The following is an 18,774-nucleotide window of genomic DNA, read 5'->3' as shown; positions in this document are numbered from 1 at the left end:
TTACTATCCTGGTCACCCTACTGTCAGGAGCATTGTATTTCCCAAATCCCGCTCCGTTCTACTCATTTAGTTCTTCAGGGCCTCCCTCAGCCTTATGTATCTTATGCCGATGTGTTTTGTCCACGGTCTGCTGATTCACTGCCACCTCACAGACCGTATGACTGCCCGATTGAACTCAGACCTGGAACCATGCCTCCCAGGGGTCACCTTTATAATCTCACTGGTCCCGAGAAAGTGGCCATGAGAGAATACATCCGGGAGAACTTGGAAAAGGGGTTCATTCGACCCTCTAGGTCACCCGCTGGGGCAGGGTTTTTTTTTGTGAAAAAAAAAGATGGTGGGCTACGTCCTTGTATTGACTACAGAGCTCTCAACGCAATCACGATTAAGAATCGTTACCCGCTTCCCCTGATCGACGATCTTTTTAATCAGGTCACTGGTGCCCAGATATTTACTAAGTTGGATCTTAGGGGAGCCTACAATTTGGTCAGAATTAGACAGGGGGACGAATGGAAGACGGCGTTCAACACTCAGGACGGGCATTACGAATATACGGTCATGCCTTTTGGCCTGTGTAATGCCCCCGCTGTCTTCCAGGAGCTGGTTAATGACATTTTCAGGGACGTTGTGGGGAGGTTTGTGGTCGTTTATTTAGATGACATTCTGATTTTTTCTCATGATATCAAGGAACATCGGTCACAGGTTCAGTATGTTTTGCTCAAATTACGTGAGAATTCATTATATGCCAAATTGGAAAAATGTTTGTTTGAGGTCACTGAGGTACCATTCTTAGGTTATATAATTTCTAGTTCCGGGTTATCAATGGATAACAGCAAGGTCACGGCTGTATTGAACTGGCCTCAACCGGTTGGGCTGAAGGCCTTACAACGGTTTTTGGGCTTTTCTAATTATTACAGAAAATTCATAAGAGGGTATGCCGCTTTGATAGCCCCTCTTACTGATATGACAAGAAAAGGGGCTAACACTGTCAATTGGTCTTCCGAGGCCATCTCCGCCTTTCAAAGTCTTAAGACAGCCTTCTGTTCCGCCCCCATTCTGCATCACGTCGATTCTTCCAGGCCGTTTATCGTGGAAGTAGACGCATCTGAGACTGGGGTTGGGGCAGTCTTATCACAATACACCGGGTCACAGGGAAGACTCCATCCTTGCGCTTTTTTTTCGAAAAAATTTTCTGAGGCAGAAAAAAATTATGATATCGGGAACAGGGAATTGCTTGCTGTGAAATTGGCTTTTGAGGAGTGGCGACACTGGCTTGAGGGGGCAGAACATGTGATCACAGTATATACGGATCATAAGAATTTAGAGTATCTGAAGGGGGCTAAGAGGTTAAATCCTAGACAGGCACGGTGGTCTTTATTTTTTTCCAGGTTTGATTTCATTATCACGTTTAAACCGGGAAGCAAAAATGTCAAAGCAGATGCTCTTTCCCGATGCTTTGACATAGAATCGGTATTGCCCTCTGAACCAGATCCAATTTTATCGGAGAAAGTGGTGTTGGCTTGTATAGACTCAAGGGAGGATCTGGCCTCTGTTCTTCTTCCTCATCAATCAGACAGTCCGGCAGGAAAACCTCCTGATCTGATGTTTGTTCCTTTACAGTTTAGGTTACAAGTGTTACAGCTGTTTCATTCATCCAAACTGGCAGGTCATCCTGGAGTAGCCAGAACCAGAGAATTGTTATCTAGAAGTGTCTGGTGGCCCAATTGGAGGAGGGATGTCGAGGAGTTTGTTGTCTCTTGTACAGTATGCTCACGGAGCAAACCCTCACATATATCTCCAGTAGGTACCCTCCAACCCCTACCCATACCCTCCGAGCCCTGGACTCACATATCCATGGATTTCGTAGGGGAATTACCTTCTTCAGATGGTAATACGGTGATTTGGGTTATTGTCGATCGATTTTCTAAAATGGCTCATTTTGTGCCATTGAAAAAATTTCCTTCTGCCAAGGAACTGGCAGATCTGTTTGTGATCCACATCCTTCGCCTTCATGGGGTCCCGGAGAATATAGTGTCTGACAGGGGGGTACAGTTTGTCTCGGAATTTTGGAAGGAATTTTGCAGAGTACTAGGAATCACGCTCTCATTTTCGTCTGGTTATCACCCTCAGACCAATGGTCAGACAGAGAGGGTGAACCAGTCACTGGAACAGTATCTCCGGTGTTATGTGGCAGACAATCAGACGGAATGGGTTCAATACTTACCATACTCCGAATTTGCCCACAACAATCTTCGGAGCTCTTCCTCAGGGTTTTCACCTTTTCAGATTGTCAATGGGAGATCTCCTAGGTTTTCCCCCCTTCCTGTCAGTTCCTCTCCTTTTCCTGCCCTGGAGACCTGGCAGGAGACGTTAAGATCTCGCTGGAGAGAAGTGAATGCCAATTTAAAGAAAACAGTTTCCCTCCAGAAACAACAGGCTGACCGAAAGCGTTCACCCGAGTGGGAGTTCTCTCCCGGGGATCTTGTCTGGATCTCCACTCGGCATATCGCTTTGCGGCAGCCATCAGCTAAACTTGGGCCTAAATTCGTAGGTCCATATCCGGTAGCTAAAAGAATCAATAAAGTATCTTATCAGATAACGTTACCCCAATCTATGCGTGGGGTAAGAACATTTCATGTGTCTTTATTGAAACCCGCGGTGCATGTGGACTCTGGTCCTCCTCCTGTTATTGTAGACGGTGAGCCTGAGTATGAGGTCGAGAGAATACTAGACTCTCGATTTGTTAGGAACTCTCTCCAGTATCTGGTTCATTGGAGAGGATACGGTCCTGAGGAGAGATCCTGGGTACCAGCACATCATTTCCATGCACAAGAACTCATACAGGAATTTCACGATTCCCATCCTGATAAACCTTCATTGGCGCGTTCGGAGACCACGCCTCAGGGGAGGGGTAATGTCAGGCATAGACTCACCCCTCCGGCGGCTGGCAGTGTGGACGCCGCTCTCGGCTCTGACGTCACCGGATCCCCGAACTTCCGGCCCGCGTCAGCTGGCAGCGCCGGCGGTCGTTCCAGCCGCATGTCCTCATCTCAGGGCAGGGCAACGCGCTCACGCACGGAGCGTCAGGCCCTTTATGCCCTAAGGAGGAGGCTGCCTTGATCCGCCCTGCTGAGGCACTCCCCGCCCCTTGCTGACCTCATCAGGGGGGTGGGGGTTCCTGGACTGACAGTCTGCATTTAAGCAGCAGACTGCCAGTTCTCCTTGTCCGCTGTAGCGATCACACTCTGTGCTAGCTCTCGGATCCACAGTATACTTATATATTGGTTACGCCAATATATAAGTACTGGAAGAAATATACCATTGTATTTACCTGTGCCTTTGATCTTTTGCCTGTTCTCGACTCTGAGTTTGTCTAATCCTTTTGTACTGTTGCCTATCTGATTACCCGCTGCCTACCTTGCTGTGCCCTCGTTCACTCTCTTGCCTACCGTCTCTGTACCTCGTATCTCTGATCTCTGTTGCCGAACCCCGGCTAGCCCTCAAGACTCTGCCTCTGCCTCCTGATTCTGTACCTCGTATTTCTGATTACCTGTTGCCGACCCCTGCTTGTCGACCATCCCCGCCAGCGGGCCCTTGCCGCTGGACAATAGTCTGTGCCCTGTGGGCCCTCGCCACAGAGCAATACGCTATTTACTGTTTGCACCAATCATTACACTCCATTTTTGGGTGGACAGAGGTTAGCATATATATCGGATTATCGGTGAGACTGCAGATCACTTATAATCAGGTATATCTGTATTTCTGGCGATACTGCAGATCTCCGGAGATCAGTCACTCTCTGTCCTCACTAGTTGTTACGGAACGTGACAGTATGTAGGTCAGTAGTCCCTGAGCTTACCAAGCCAATTTGAGTCCCAATAATTAGTTTTAAAGAGACACTGAAGCGAAAAAAAAAATATGATATAGTGAATTGGTTGTGTACTATGAATAATTACTAGAAGATTAGCAGCAAAGAAAATATTCTCATACTTTTATTTTCAGGTGTATAGTGTTTTTTTCTAACATTGCATCATTCTATAATATGTGCAGATTACACAACACTCAGCATTCAAAATGAGTCTTTCAGAGCAGTCTGTGAAGTAATGACCTCTCCTCTAGCAGAGGAAAAGTAAATAGTCCAGGAACAGTTGAGATAATAAGGCCTCGATTCACAAAGCGGTGATAACCCAGTTATCACGCCTAAAAGACTTTAGGCGTGATGACCTTTTCACCACTGAGTTATCACCGATTTTTCCTGCTCTTCGCGCGAAGTTACCGCGCGTAAGCGCGTTCGCGCGTACGCGCGTAAGAGCGCGCGCAAAGTCCCATAGGGCTTAATGGGAGCTTCGCGCGAAGCGTCGGGTATTGCGCGCGCACTTACGCGCGTACGCGCGTACGCGCGTACGCGCGACAACTTCGCGCGAGTTTCTTCTTATCATGCCTAAAGTGACTTTAGGCGTGAAGAGGGCCTTTTCACCACGGTGCTAACACTTTGCACCGCTTGGTAAATCGAGCCCCAAAAGTCAGATAACAGCCCTCTCCACGACTAACTTAGTCGGAGAGCTTAATGGCTTGTTTGCATAGAGATAACAACTGGAGTTTCTCAACTCTTCCTGTACTGGAAACAATTACACTGATGTATCTGATCTTAATGTTTTATTTCTTAGCTGTGCTACACATACAAATCATAATATCATTTTTTTTTCGCTTCAGTGTCTCTTTAAAGGAATGATCCGAGGAGAAATTAAAAAAAAGTTCCACTTACCTGGGGCTTCCTCCAGCCCGGGACAGCCGTCCTGTGCCCCTGCCGCAGCTCCGGTGGCTCCCGGTCCTCTTCGTCGGTGGAGCTGACCTCGCCAGGTCGGGCTCCTGGTCGGCCTCTTCTGCGTTCCACCGCGGGGGTCACGTGGTCCGGCCGATGTCATCTGGACGCTACTGCGCAGGTGCAGAGCTACTGGGCCTGCACAGTAGCATCCAGATGACGTCGGCAGGACCACGTTACCCGCGCCGTGGAGCGCAGAAGAGGCCGACCCGGAACCCGACCTGGCGAGGTCAGCTCCGCCGGCAAAGAGGACCGGGAGCCACCGGAGCTGCGGCGGGGGCACAGAACGGCTGCCCCGGGCTGGAGGAAGCCCCAGGTAAGTGGAACTTTTTTTTTATTTCTTCGCGGATCATTCCTTTAAAGGTTTTGGAATTAATAAAATGACAACAGTGCCCACATTTATGCACCTGCCTAATTTTATTTAATCAATTATTGCACACTTTCTGTAAATCCAATAAACTTAATTTCACTTCTCAAATATTATTGTGTGTGTCTCCTATATGATATATTTAAAGGGACTCCGAGCTCAAAAAAGAAACAAAATTGGTACTTACCTGGGGCTTTCTGCAGCCCACCGTAGGTCGGGAGGTCCCCCGACGTGGTCCTGGCTCCTCTCCTGGTCCCTCCGCCACATACCGCACCGCTGACACCTGGGACGGGTGTCGGGCTCTCACTTTCTGAACCGGGACGCTCTTCGTCATCACGTCGGCCGCTGAACGTTGTCACGGCAGCCGGTGTGACAGTACTGCATATGTGCGATTTAACCGCGCATGCGCAGTACTGTCACACCGCCCGCCATGATGATGCGCAGCGGCCGATGTGATGACGAAGAGTGTACCGGTTTAGGAAGTGGGAGCCCGATACTCGACCTGGGCGATATATATATATATATATATATATATATATATATATATATATATATATATATCCTCTATAATAAAACCCCTGTGTCCCTGTGTGTGCAGTCTCTGTGTAGCTGGGTCTGTGCTTTTGCTACTGCGCATGTGCGCAGCACGGACGCAGCCTCACAGAGACAGGAGGACAGGGATGGGGCCAGGGAGGCGTGTGAGCAGGCGGCCAGGCGGTGGGTGCGCTCACGCATCGCATGCGCAGTACATGCGGTGGCCGGCGGCGAGAAACACAGACTCCAGAGCCCGTTTACAAATGGGCTTGGGTCTGCTAGTATATGTACGGGCAGCACGGTGGCGTAGTGGTTAGCGCTCTCGCCTTGCAGCGCTGGGGCCCTGGTTCGAATCCCAGCCAGGTCAACATCTGCAAGGAGTTTGTATGTTCTCCCCGTGTCTGCGTGGGTTTCCTCCGGGCACTCCGGTTTCCTCCCACATCCCAAAAACATACAGATAAGTTAATTGGCTTCCCCTAAAATTGTCCCTAGACTACAATATATTCACTACACGATACATACATAGAAATATGACTATAGCAGGTACTAGATTGTGAGCCCCTCTGAGGGACAGTTAGTGACTAGACTATATACTCTGTACAGCGCTGCGGAAGATGTCGGCGCTATATAAATACTAAATAATAATAATAATAATATATATATATATATACTGTATATAGATACATGTGTGCGTGTGCGTGCCCCACCCTCAATCATTGATGTTTAGAGACCCCACAATAAGAATAAAAAGACAGGGATACTATACTTACCTTCATAAGTATTTGGAGTAGAGAACCCATAGACTTAGCTACAGTAATGGCAGCAAAATGACAGCAAAGTGCATGTGTGTAAAGGCAACACAGTGTATTAACAGGCTACTGAATTTCAGGCTAGCAATGTTAGATGCTTTACAGTCTCGTTTGTGTGACTGGAGATACATTTTAAGGTTTTGTTTGCACTTATTGTTGAGTTATTTCGGGCATTTGAGGATAAAGATTGCTGATAAAGACTCCTTCTGACAGGTTTTGTCAGTGATTACAATTATCAATGCACCAGGAAGCAAGATAATCTTCCTTCCCACATTGTCTATTCTTCCTATTTTGAAGCTGAAAGATAATAATACAGAGAGCATGCAGCAGGCATACCCTCAGCATTTCCCCACAGAGTGCCGCCTGGGAGTTGAGTAATGCTAAACAGATGGATCTGAGGGAGTGAGAGATCAGTTCATAAAGACAAAACAAGCCAGCCTATCCAAGGCACAGCAATACTGTCAGGTGTGATGCAGTTGGCTAAAAGTACAGAATGTACATACAGGAACTATGGTGGGTTTATCAGAGACGTTAAAGATCTCCATGAAAGCATACAATTATCATTATTTACTATAGCTCTAATACCTTCAGCAGCACTTGACAGAGTACGCATTCCCAAATATTGCATACAGATCCGATTATGATTGGCCAATGATTGGTTAACTTTACTACTTCCAGGTAGTATGAGGGCCAACAGATTGGGAATACAATGAACAGAATGTGTAGGCTGCAAGGTAATAGGCTACATTAGAGGAGTGAGGTAAAGTATGAAGCTCTGCTGCTCTGGGGGGTTCCAGGGGAGGGGGGGGGGCACTGGAGGTTTGGAGGAGTGAGTTTGGGAGTGCTCACTGGGCACCATGTTGTTGTTGTTCTTTACTACCCTACACAAGCACGCCGAGTCGGGTTGCCTGGCACATTTTGCTGAGTGACCCTGCCATATGAAAGATACGTTCTGAATGGTGTGGTATGCCAGTAAAACAAATTACTCCCTTTCTCAATCCATCCTAGATACTGGCATGGCTATTGGCTATGGCCCTCAAGGACCTGGAGTTTGACACATGTGGTCTCAAACTGAATTCACACTTAACGTTGTGTTAAGTTGCATCCCATTGAAAAAGCTTGCTGCAACGCAACACAACGCAACTCAATGCAACACATCTAAGGGCCCATTCACACTAGAAATCGCTAAACGCAAACACGGAGCAATTTTCTGGCGTTTTTTCCTAGTGATTTTCCAGCAATTTTTCACTGTATAGAAAGCGTTTTTCCAGCGTTTTTTCAGCGATTAGTGTTTTGCGATTTCTAGTACAAGTAAGCCTTCCAGAATCGCTCAGAAAACGCTGCAGGCAACGAGTTTGCATTTCAGCAAATTGAAAATCGCTTAGATGAGAACACTTCCACATACTTTCATTGTGCACACGTTTTTAAAACCGCAAACGATTTTCAGCGATGCTGAAATAGCTCTGAAAACGCACAAGTGTGAATCCGCCCTAAGTGTGAATCCAGCCTAAGGGCCTGAGCCCACTGATGCGGATGTGTCTGCTTTTCAGTTACACATCAATGTTACAGATGCAGAAAAGCGGACAGAATGCGTTAATGGGCTCAGGCCCAAAAGGGATGGAAAGTACTGTATGTATCTGGCTGTTGTCAGTAGCACACCAAGCTCTCACTTTAAAGCTCCTTTAATTTGATTATAATGACAATACATATGAAAACTAGTAGTAAGTACAGAGGTAATGCTTTGTCAAATTACATACAGTCCCTATTCCACATTTAACCTAGAACTACTGTATTTGCAATCTGAAAATGTATTCTTAATGCATTTCCATTAAAAGTGCATTATCTACACCAGAAACTCCAGGCACATTACCCTGCAATAACACAAGGTGTGAGAGCTGCCCTTATATCTTGTGCACAAGCCAAATACAAATACCATAGTCATAGAAATATCATCAAATACGAGACCAATTTTCCTGCGAGTCATCCAATGTTGTATACATGATATGCTGCATGAAATGCCCCTAAAGAGGAATCTATATAGAAGAAACAGGATAAAAACTGCACACAAGAATGAACCACCACCGCTTTAAAATTAATGAGGGTAAAATGGACACACCAGTGGGCCAACACTTCTGTGAACCAGGACACGGCATGCAAGATCTCAAAGTACTTTTTCTTACGGGTAACTTCAAAAATGATCAAGCAAGAAAGATTTTTAAGTACAAATTTCTGAAAATGGTTAAGACTAACAGAAGGTTTAAATTGTGGAATGGGATTCATGACTCCTTATGTAACATAATTGACATGGCTTCATGATCTTCAGAAACCTGCTGGATTTCATGTATGCTTGCGTGAGCTCACTGGCTCCAGCCTGCTGATCACCTGACTTCTAACTGCTAAACAGTAACCAGCACAACTGCCATCTACGTGTTTACTATTTAGCTGCATCAGTGTTTTACTTCAGCTAACATCTGGATATATGCCTGAAGAAGGGGACTAGATCCCGAAAGCTTGCACAATTTAACTTTATCAGTTAGCCATTAAAAGGTATTACTTTTACATTACTGTTTTTCTCTACCTACATAATTTGTTTGGCTAACACGGTACAGAAACATTTTTACTACCATCATTAAAAGTTCAAAGACTTGCTGTTTTGTTTTTCCTGCTGTGTTATATTTTTGAGGAGTGGCTAGTTACGCAAGGGTTACATTAGGATTTGGGTGAGGCTTTGCTTATTATAGTTAGTATTTTTAAAACACTTTCCAACTCTGAAAGCAAGTGTATTTGAAGTGATTTGCCATTATACACTGAGGATTGTTTTATCACCCAGGCTATAACAAATGCAGTAATTTTTTAGCATTTGTGGGACAAGGAAATCCAAAGTGGATGTTAGCGGTCAATTTGTCAGTGAACGCGTATCTAGATTCTCAAGTTTATCACTTCACCGCTGGGACAAAGCTAATACAACAAGTGTCAGGACAGAAATTGGGAAAGCACAGGGAGCATATGTCTTTTCTCACTTACACATTCTGGGGCTGCCAGGCCGGCCACTGCGCTTTGGCTTTGATAACAGTTAACACGTCATCGCCCTGCAAAAAGAAAAAGAAAATACTGTCAATTGTTGCAGTATAGAAAGCAGTGCTGGAAAAAGCAATACTTACCTGCTTACTACTTAATGTGATCAAATGGATAAAATGGTGGTAAGGGACTAGAGAAGCCTTACTAACATTCATGTGTACTTAGTTTCCCCAACCACGACTCAGTTGAACTGGACTTTAGCCGGTCTGCTGAACTTCCTGGTATGGATGTCCAGCCATGCACACTTCCCACCACTGGGTCAAACTTGTATCTGTCTCAGTGTCAGGATAAGGTTAGTGTCTGATTTTAGGTTTGTATTAGAATACCTCAATTTGAGTGTTGGTTACTGTGAGGGTAATTATAGGTTAGTCTGAGGGCAGGGTTTATATGAAGGTAACAGTGCTAGATCATGTAGGTTAGTAGGAGAGACGGTTAGAGAGAGAGTAAGTTAATGTAGGAGAATATGAGGGTAAATTAATAAAAGGGCAGGTTAGTGTAAAGCTAGGTTAGTGTGCCAGAAAGCTAGTATGAAGATATTATAGAAGTAAGCAGTGCTGGGCGGAGGCAGAGGCGAGAGACTCTAGCCTCAGGGCGCAGTGTAGGAGGGGGGCACACAACTCACTCAGCTATCATTTCCCTATTGTGTTTGAAGCAGAGAGAAATAAGAAAAGGGGATACATGGCAGTGACTGCAAGCCAGATAACTAGAGATTAAAGGATACCCGAAGTGACATGATGAGATAGGCATGTCTATGTACAGTGCCTAATACACAACTAACTATGCTGTGTTCCTTTTTTTCTTTCTCTGTCTGAAAGAGTTAAATATCAGGTATGTAAGTGGCTGACTCAGTCCTGACTCAGACAGGAAGTGACTACAGTGTGACCATCACTGATAAGAAATTACAACTATAAAACACTTTCCTAGCAGAAAATGACTTCTGAGAGCAAGAAAGAGATAAAAAGGGGAATTTATTATAAGTGAGGGTCACACTGTAGTCACTTCCTGTCTGAGTCAGCACTGAGTCAGCCACTTACATACCCGATATTTAACTCTTTTAGGCAGATAAAGAAAAAAAGGAACAAAGCATAGTTATTTGTGTGCTTAGGCACTGTACATACACATGCCTATCTCATCATGTCATATGTCACTTCGGGTATCCTTTAAGGGGTTGGGGGCTCTGGGATGCCTCTTAGACTAATAGCAATTAGTGTGTGATGGCTGGGGTGGGAGGGATGGAGGGGCACACTCTGGTGTCTCAGCCTTGGGTGCTGGAGGACCTTGTCCCGGCTCTGGATGTAAGGGTGGGGTAGAGTTGGTGTTAGGGTAGGTTAGCATAAAGATTCATTAGTGTAAGAGAAGTAGCAGGATCAGGATGAGTTAGAATTTTGGAAGCTACAAAACTGTAACTATCTATGACAAATCAGAACCTGCAAGATCTGCACACTGGGCTAGGAGGAATGTCCCCATAAATACATGACAATTGTTACTGCAGGTGCAGATAACTGATCACCCCAATGCTGAAACATCACTAATGTGACCACAGCCTTCCACATTAAAATATGCAAATTGTTTTAGCCATTAACAGAATAATGTAAAAAAAACGCTGCATTGACTTAACCTCTTTTCACAGTTTACTGCACATGATTTGCAGCACAGTAATAGCACATACCATTATTTCATTAGCTTCCACAGATTATGTCCCTGGCTACATTGTCTAATTACCTACAGTGTACAGTACAGTTTATCATCGACCTGCTTTCTTACAGCTGACAGGATAAAAAAATGGCAATCAGAGCATGAAATTTTCTTTCCAGTCAGCATAAACAGCTCCCAGAGCCACGTGTAAGGCAGAGAGAGGCTCTGGCCTAGGACAACCTGTTAGTAATTAGCGCTATGCTGCCAGTTACATTGCTTTGGACAAGCACTATCAGCAGCAGTCACCAAAGTATTGCTGAGAGAACGGAGGAAGATCTACGCTGAGAGTCTAGGAAGTTGTGCATTGGTTTAAAGCTCTATAAAGGCAACAGATAAAAGTTGTCCAATCAATTTGTGGTCAGGATGGATGAAGCATTTTATGCACTACACATAAAGAGATGAAAAGAAGTTCTATCTGAAGACATAACAACAAAAGTTGTTTAGGTGATACCTTTAATGACTAACTGTACAAGATTCCTTTGCAAGTTTTCAAAACTTTAAGTTTCTTCTTCTTTTACATGTTTCAGAGCTTGATCAGCTCTGAAACACGCCTGAAGAAGAAACTTACAGTTCAGAAAGCTTGCAAAGGAATCTTGTACAGTTAGTCATTAAAGGTATCACCTAAACAACTTTTGTTGTTATGTCTTCGGATTCTCTCCATGACTAATACCGGACCACACGCAAATGATGTTCCATGACTGCCTCTCCGTTTCCATCTCCTGTCCTCACATCCTACATTTCTGGGGCCACTGCATTCATAAAGGGATGATAAGCTGTTCCATGACCACCTCTCCGTTTCCAGCTCCTCACATCCTATGGGATTATGAGATTTTCCATGGTTGCCTCTCTGTTTCCAGTTCCTGTCCTGACAGCCTACATTTCTGAGGGAACTGTATTCATAAAGGGAAGATAAGCTGTTCCATGACCACCTCTCCGTTTCCAGCTCCTGTCCTCACATCCTACATTTCTGGGGCCACTGTCTTCATAAAGGGATGATTAGATGTTCCATGGTTGCCTCTCCGTTTCCAGCTCCTGTCCTCAGGTGCTACATTTCTGAGGGCACTGTATTCGCAAAGGGATGATAAGCTAGTCTGACTGCATCTCCCTGTTTAAATCCTCCATTTCTGGGCCACTGTGTTCATTAATAGGTAAGTAGTTGCTCCCTGAGCACTCAGATTCTCCATGATCACCTCTTCCTGTTTCCTGCACCCGCCCACAAGTTTAGACGGCTGCTTTCATAAAAGGATGATGCGCCTGATGGTGGCTACTAATGATCCAATCTTTTTCACTGAATCTTACCATTTCTATGTAATATAACGGAACTGCCTAAATTATTCATTCAATATATTCACTCAATTTACCTCTATACTGCATAGATTTGGGAAAATTGAATAAAAAGATTGGATCATTGGACCACCTTGACTATCACCTCAGGCTTCTTTTACACTGCAAATCATGGTTTCATTTTGCGATACCGTTTTCTCTGGATGCTAGCAACACAAGAAAAAAACAAACAAACAGAAAAAGCGCAGCATGCAGGATTTTTTTTAATCACATCAAAAATTGAAAATGGAATCGCATATAAAATCGCATCAAATTTGGAATCACCTGTAATGTAAAAAAGGCCTCACACTTGTCCAATAGTACTAACCACATTGAAAGGAATGGCTCCATTTGCTTCAGCAAAGTAGAGTGGAGAACAGTATTTTTTTTTTTCAAATGCCAATTTGCAAATTTTGCTGTGTGATTACCACTTTTGAAAGTACCATTCGTCACTTGCAATATGAGGCTCAATTCAAGTGGGTGGAGTTTTGTTTTGGAGTTCCAGGTTTATTGTTGTAAGCAATGAAAGCACTGACCACCATGATAAAAAAAAGGCAAATTGTCCATTTATACATATTGGCTGATCTTAAAGAAAATCTGTAATAAACCCTTCCCCCGGGGGGGTGGGGGGTGGGGTGGTACTTACCTTGGAAGGGGAAAGCCTCTGGATCCTAATGAGGCTTCCCCCGTCCTTCTCTGTCCCCCGGTTCCAATGCTGGAAGCCCCCAAACACTGGTGAGGTAAATATTTACCTACCACAATCCATTGCAGGTGCATTTGCGTGAGCCTGATCGGGCTCAGTTATTTCCACCTGAGCCCGATGGAAAGCTACTACTACACCTGCGCTGGAGTCAGGGAAGGTAAATATTGCATTCACAGCCTGGTTTCAGGGGAGTCAGTGCTGGAACGGAGGACAGAGGAGGACGGGGGAATCCTCATTGGGATCCAGAAGCTTTCCCCTCCCGAGGTAAGTTTCCCCCAGTTTTTTTTTATTTATTTATTACAGATTACCTTTAAAGGGGTGACATACAGAAGAACGATATTAAAAGGACCTAATACATGAGTGGTATTCTGATTCCATAGTGTCACTTCTATCTTCACAAATAGACCCCCTTAATGTCTATAATAAATAAAACAAAAATGAGACAAATCACATTACATTCTATTTAAAACATAGAAAAATGCAATTTGTAAACTTCATTTAAAAAAGGGGAAAAAACGCCTTTTTCTTTATGTATCCACTTTAACAGGACTTAAGTGATCAGTAATCTCAGCAAATGATGTCTGATTACATATGAGTCATTGTATGTATTTATTCATTTGGCGTGTGCTTCTTGTTTCCATTTTCCTCTCCTAATTACCCTGGAAACGAAAATGGTAAATTATAATGAGTAATTGGCCTTTTTACCCGGGACGGCCTTGGAATTAACTAGATATTGTACAGTATTCTAAGCCCATTTACAAGTGCTACCGTTGTCCTTGTTCGGTTCCACATGACCTTGTTTGAACGGATAGTCCCTCCAACCAGCTAATTGCTGCTTCACTTCAGACTAAACTAAAGCAATTAAGCTCTAATGCTGCCCCTTGTCGGCCAGGAGATGCTCTCAGCACAGTATTTGCATGCAGTTTTGGATGACCTAACGTTCACAGAAAACAGTGCATTGCAATTTTTCATGCATAGTAATAAGACTTCCAGTTCCTGAAAAAAACAAACTGAAAGCTGAACATTCAGACAGCTAAAATGTACCGACAGAATACAGTATGTGCATGGCAATTTTTAGGCATAAACAGACCATATAGGCAGGCAGAACCTACATGTGCAGGTTCCACATGTGTGGCCCAAACTTTTTATGAGTTAAGCTGTGTGTGTGGAGGGGTGGGGGCATCCTACTTAATTATGCTGTTGGGGAGACATGCTGCCTAGATATATCATTTGAGGAACATCCTGCCTAATTATGTTACTTGGATGACCAGTGGCGTAGCTACAATTTATGGGGCCTCCCAGCAAAACTTTGATTTCCCTTCCCGCATGTTCACACTACTTTCCTTGTCTCCCTGTAAGGCTTGGTGGTGTATTCTCCACAGTCAGCCTGCAACGCATGAGCTGGCGTGGAGGAGGTACACACACTAGCACCAGGAAACAGGCTATCCCTAGTATAGTGGAGGGGAGGACTGATTCCAATAGGAGATTGTGGCGCACAGAGCCGGTGCAGATCTGACAGCCACAAACAATGCTTTCGTTATAACGTCTCAGCGCAAAGTAGCGCTGAGCGCACAAACCAGAACTGAGGAGATCAGGACAGGTAGACAGAATGAACGCTTGCTAGCAAGCGGCTACTTAGCGACAGCAAGCGTCCAAAACCAGACAGACTGGAATGAGGCAGCCAATGCGCTGCGGCGATGGCGTGCCTCACAAAGACAGGACAGGACAGTCAGGAAACAGCAGGATTAAGATAGATGAACGTAACACAGATAAATATACAATAAGTATGTTTTCCTAGCGTATTACAACTACAGCTATCAATGAAACTATTTGTAACGTCTGACTAACATATGTATATATCGGCAATGAACCGATATATGACATAAGCAGGAACGCTGACTAGGACTGGAGTAATACAGGGAACAGGACTCAGAAGGATTCGCTATCTCTTCGCAGAGATGAACGCAATCCACAAACGGTAACAGAACAGGATTCAGAAGGATTCGTTATCTCTTCGCAGAGATGAACGCAATCCACAAACAGTAACAGAACAGGATTCAGAAGGATTCGTTATCTCTTCGCAGAGATGAACGCAATCCACAAACGGTAACAGGACAGGATTCAGAAGGATTCGTTATCTCTTCGCAGAGATGAACGCAATCCACAAACAGAACCAGAAGCAGGGTAACTACCTCAGCACGGGTGGTCACGGTACGCGCAACCTACCAAAACGTGCTGGAAAGCTGACTAACTGCACACAGGATATAAACAGTTCGTGTACGTATACATCAGCGACACTGATGTATTAACGTAACACAAATACAAGGAAAATAATAAACGTGCTGGTATGCATATACATTGGCAATGAACCAACATATGATGCAAAGACCAGCAAAGTATCTTTATAACAAGAAACACGATCGGGGGCTAAAGCGACAGCAAGACTGGCTTACACTGAAGCTATGAAAACCCAAGGAAACCCTGCAGGAAGCAGATCTTTATACTGAGGTCATCCAATGGGAGCAGACATGCAGATTCCCACACAGGTGAATGATAATCAGTCACAAGCTGACAGCAGGGAAAGACAGACAAATCTATGCAGCTTGCATGGAAATAGATCAGAACTGCCTGAGCTGCAGCACTACTACTTCCAGCAATAGCTGCTGCAGCAGCGATCATTACAGTACCCCCGCCCTTAAAAGCGGATTCCAGACGCTTTTCAAAACTGAAATTCCCAACAAAACAGTCTGACTGATAATTCATGATGACCGGGACAGCCCGGCAAGACCGAATTCCAGAATCAGTCCCCACAAGACTGGACCCATCAGAACCAGAACCTACAGAACCATGCCCATCAGTACTACAAGCCCCAGTGTGACACCCATCAGAACCATGATTTCCAGAAGAAAGCCCTCCGAAATTCCCTGAGCGATACCCACCGCCTTCCAGGAACCGTTCAGAAACGCCAAAGCCTTTGCAATGCCCACCGGTACTGTCTTTACCAAGACAAAACCCACTGTTGAACCAGTCCAAGGCACCAGGACAAGTTTTCTCAGAGACCTCCCAGAACACCTTGAAGCTCCAAAGAGATCCCCATAGGTCAGAATGCCCCTTAGGCTCACATGGAGAACTATCAAGAACCCCTATGGAACCTAGGGCAATTCCCGAGTCAGGGCCACAAGGACAAACATCAATATCAGGGCTTTCAGGGACCAGAACCATCTCTGGGCATGCAGGCAGACTGGCAACATCAGAACGTGTTCCCACTAAGGAAGCATCAGAGCACGCTAACACCTTAGACACACTTGGGCATTCTGGCACACAAAGAACATCTGGGCACACCGGCACAAGAGAAACCTCTGGGCATGTCAAGGAACTGTGAGCCTCAGGGTCAGCCAAGACAGGACCAAAACCAGGACTGGCCAAAAAAAAATCATCATGACTAGACTTCGCAACTACTGGACTTTTACACGAGAATGCTGGATCAGACTTAGATGTCGCTGATTCCAGCAAAGTCAGTAACAAATCAGATTCAGGGGCACTAACAAGACAGGACAAATCTTCTGATGTATGCACTGAACCAGATAGGGACTCCACAACTACCTCTGGACTGGACAGAGACTCATTTAATACACTGGATTGGAGCTCATGAGGCGCTGCAGAACAAGTCAGTATTGCAGCAGCCCCCACTGGACTAGGCAAAACTGAGGAATTCCCTGGACAGGAAGGGGACTCTGGAACCTCTGCCACAGCGGCTAGAGAACCAGAATCTTTCAGGATACAGGGCTGGGTTTCAGGAACACTCATCAGACCGGACTGAAATTCTGAGATTTCTATTATTTTGACCAGAGAATCAGAATTATCCATGTTACAGGGCAAGACTTCTGAAACATTCAGAGGACAGGGCTGGAGTTCCTCGGCTGTTACAACACTGGAGAGGGACTCAACATTGGTTAAATCAGACTGTGTACAGGGCAAGGTATCTAACACACTTGCTGACGAGGACAATATTTTAATGGCTTCTGCTTTGCTGGGCAGAAATTCATCAAGTTTTATTAGAGCAGACTGTAATTCCAAAACAGCTGCTAGACAAGTGAATATTACTGCAACACCAACTGAGGTAAGCAGTGCCTCAGACCCTTCTGCTAGAGGGTTTGAAATATCCAAAGTACTGGGTGAAGCATAAGACTCTGCGACCACAGCTTCACTGGACAGGATCACTGAACAGTCCATATTGCAGGGCAAAACCATGGAAGCACCTGCTGGACAGCATAATGATTCTGTGACCTGAGTTTCATTGGAGAGATCTACTGCACAATTCATGGTACAGGGCAAATTTATTGGAACATTTTCTGAACAAGGTAATAATTCTGCGATTTCAGGTTCACAGAGCAGATGCTCTGAGCTATTCACGAAACTAGAGCGAGGTGTAGAAACAGGAAGATCAAGACACAATGTTTGCACATCTGAATCACCATTCATTTGTAAAATTGGAAAATTCAGATGCTGGGGTTCTGAGGTGTCTAGACAGGATTGCTGGGACTCGGAAACTGATGTAGTGCATCTATTGGCATCTGCTGGATCAGACAGGAGTTGAACTTTATTAACACAGGTAATTTCTGCAGAAGTGTTTGCAGAGACAGGCAAGATTTTTCTGGTGTCTGTTTCACTGAACAAAGAGTCATGAGTACTGGCTAGGCTGGACTCGGAAGTCAGCAGGACCTCTGGATTCTCTGCTGAGAAATTTGCGCAGGGCAAGGTTAAGAATGTATCAGTGGCTTCTGTTTTACTGGTAAGTAACACTGAGTTATCCATGGTACAGGGTGGAATTGCAGGAACTTCAATTTCACCCAAAAAGAGCTCCGAATCACCTGCTGAATCAGCGAAAGGTGCTGAAGCAGGCGGGTCAGAACGCCATATTTGCGAATTCGGAGTCACATAAAAATCATCCAAAATCAGTTCCCACACATCAATCAATGAAGCCACAAAGTCATACCCACACACACCAGTTTTTATTAGGTTATAGGCAGACTTAATGCATGCATTCAATACTAATTCACTTTTTGCACTGTAAAATTGACAAAATGAACTTGAATCATTCTTCCATTCATTGACCAGAGCTTCCATCTCTCCTTTCTCAAATGGAGGATTCCAAGCATACTTAACAGGCAGATCATGGTTTGCAGATATGATTGTAGCAGGGACATATATTGGGTTAATTAGCAGGTGATTGGCAGATTCCTTATTCCTAAGAATCTCCAATACCTGTAGCAAGTGCTGAACTGTAGTGTATGCAAACTTTCCTTGCTTCACAAATAAGTTGATTTGTTCAATACTCTGTAATATCTCCTCATAATCATACTCAGATAATTCTTTTAAACAAAAATCTTTATTTTCTCTAGCCAGGGAGGAAAGTTCATTAGTAGTTTCATAAGTCCATTTA

The 18,774-nt window shown here is 44.6% G+C and overlaps 1 protein-coding gene across 1 annotated transcript in view; it reads right to left on the bottom strand.

Moving 5' to 3' along the window:
• Nucleotides 1–18,774, bottom strand: part of SPON1 (spondin 1) — a 599,663-nt gene that overhangs the window by 130,436 nt on the left and 450,453 nt on the right. The window contains exon 7 of the mRNA XM_068259659.1: nucleotides 9,557–9,621. Coding sequence (XP_068115760.1) covers nucleotides 9,557–9,621 — 65 coding nt within the window. The remainder of the gene's footprint in view (nucleotides 1–9,556; nucleotides 9,622–18,774) is intronic.

Source organism: Hyperolius riggenbachi, chromosome 11 (genome assembly GCF_040937935.1).
Source record: "Hyperolius riggenbachi isolate aHypRig1 chromosome 11, aHypRig1.pri, whole genome shotgun sequence".
NCBI classification, from domain to species: Eukaryota; Metazoa; Chordata; class Amphibia; order Anura; family Hyperoliidae; genus Hyperolius; species Hyperolius riggenbachi.
The sequence above is the reverse complement of the archived record's forward strand: the minus strand, read 5'-3'. Positions and strand labels throughout refer to the sequence as shown.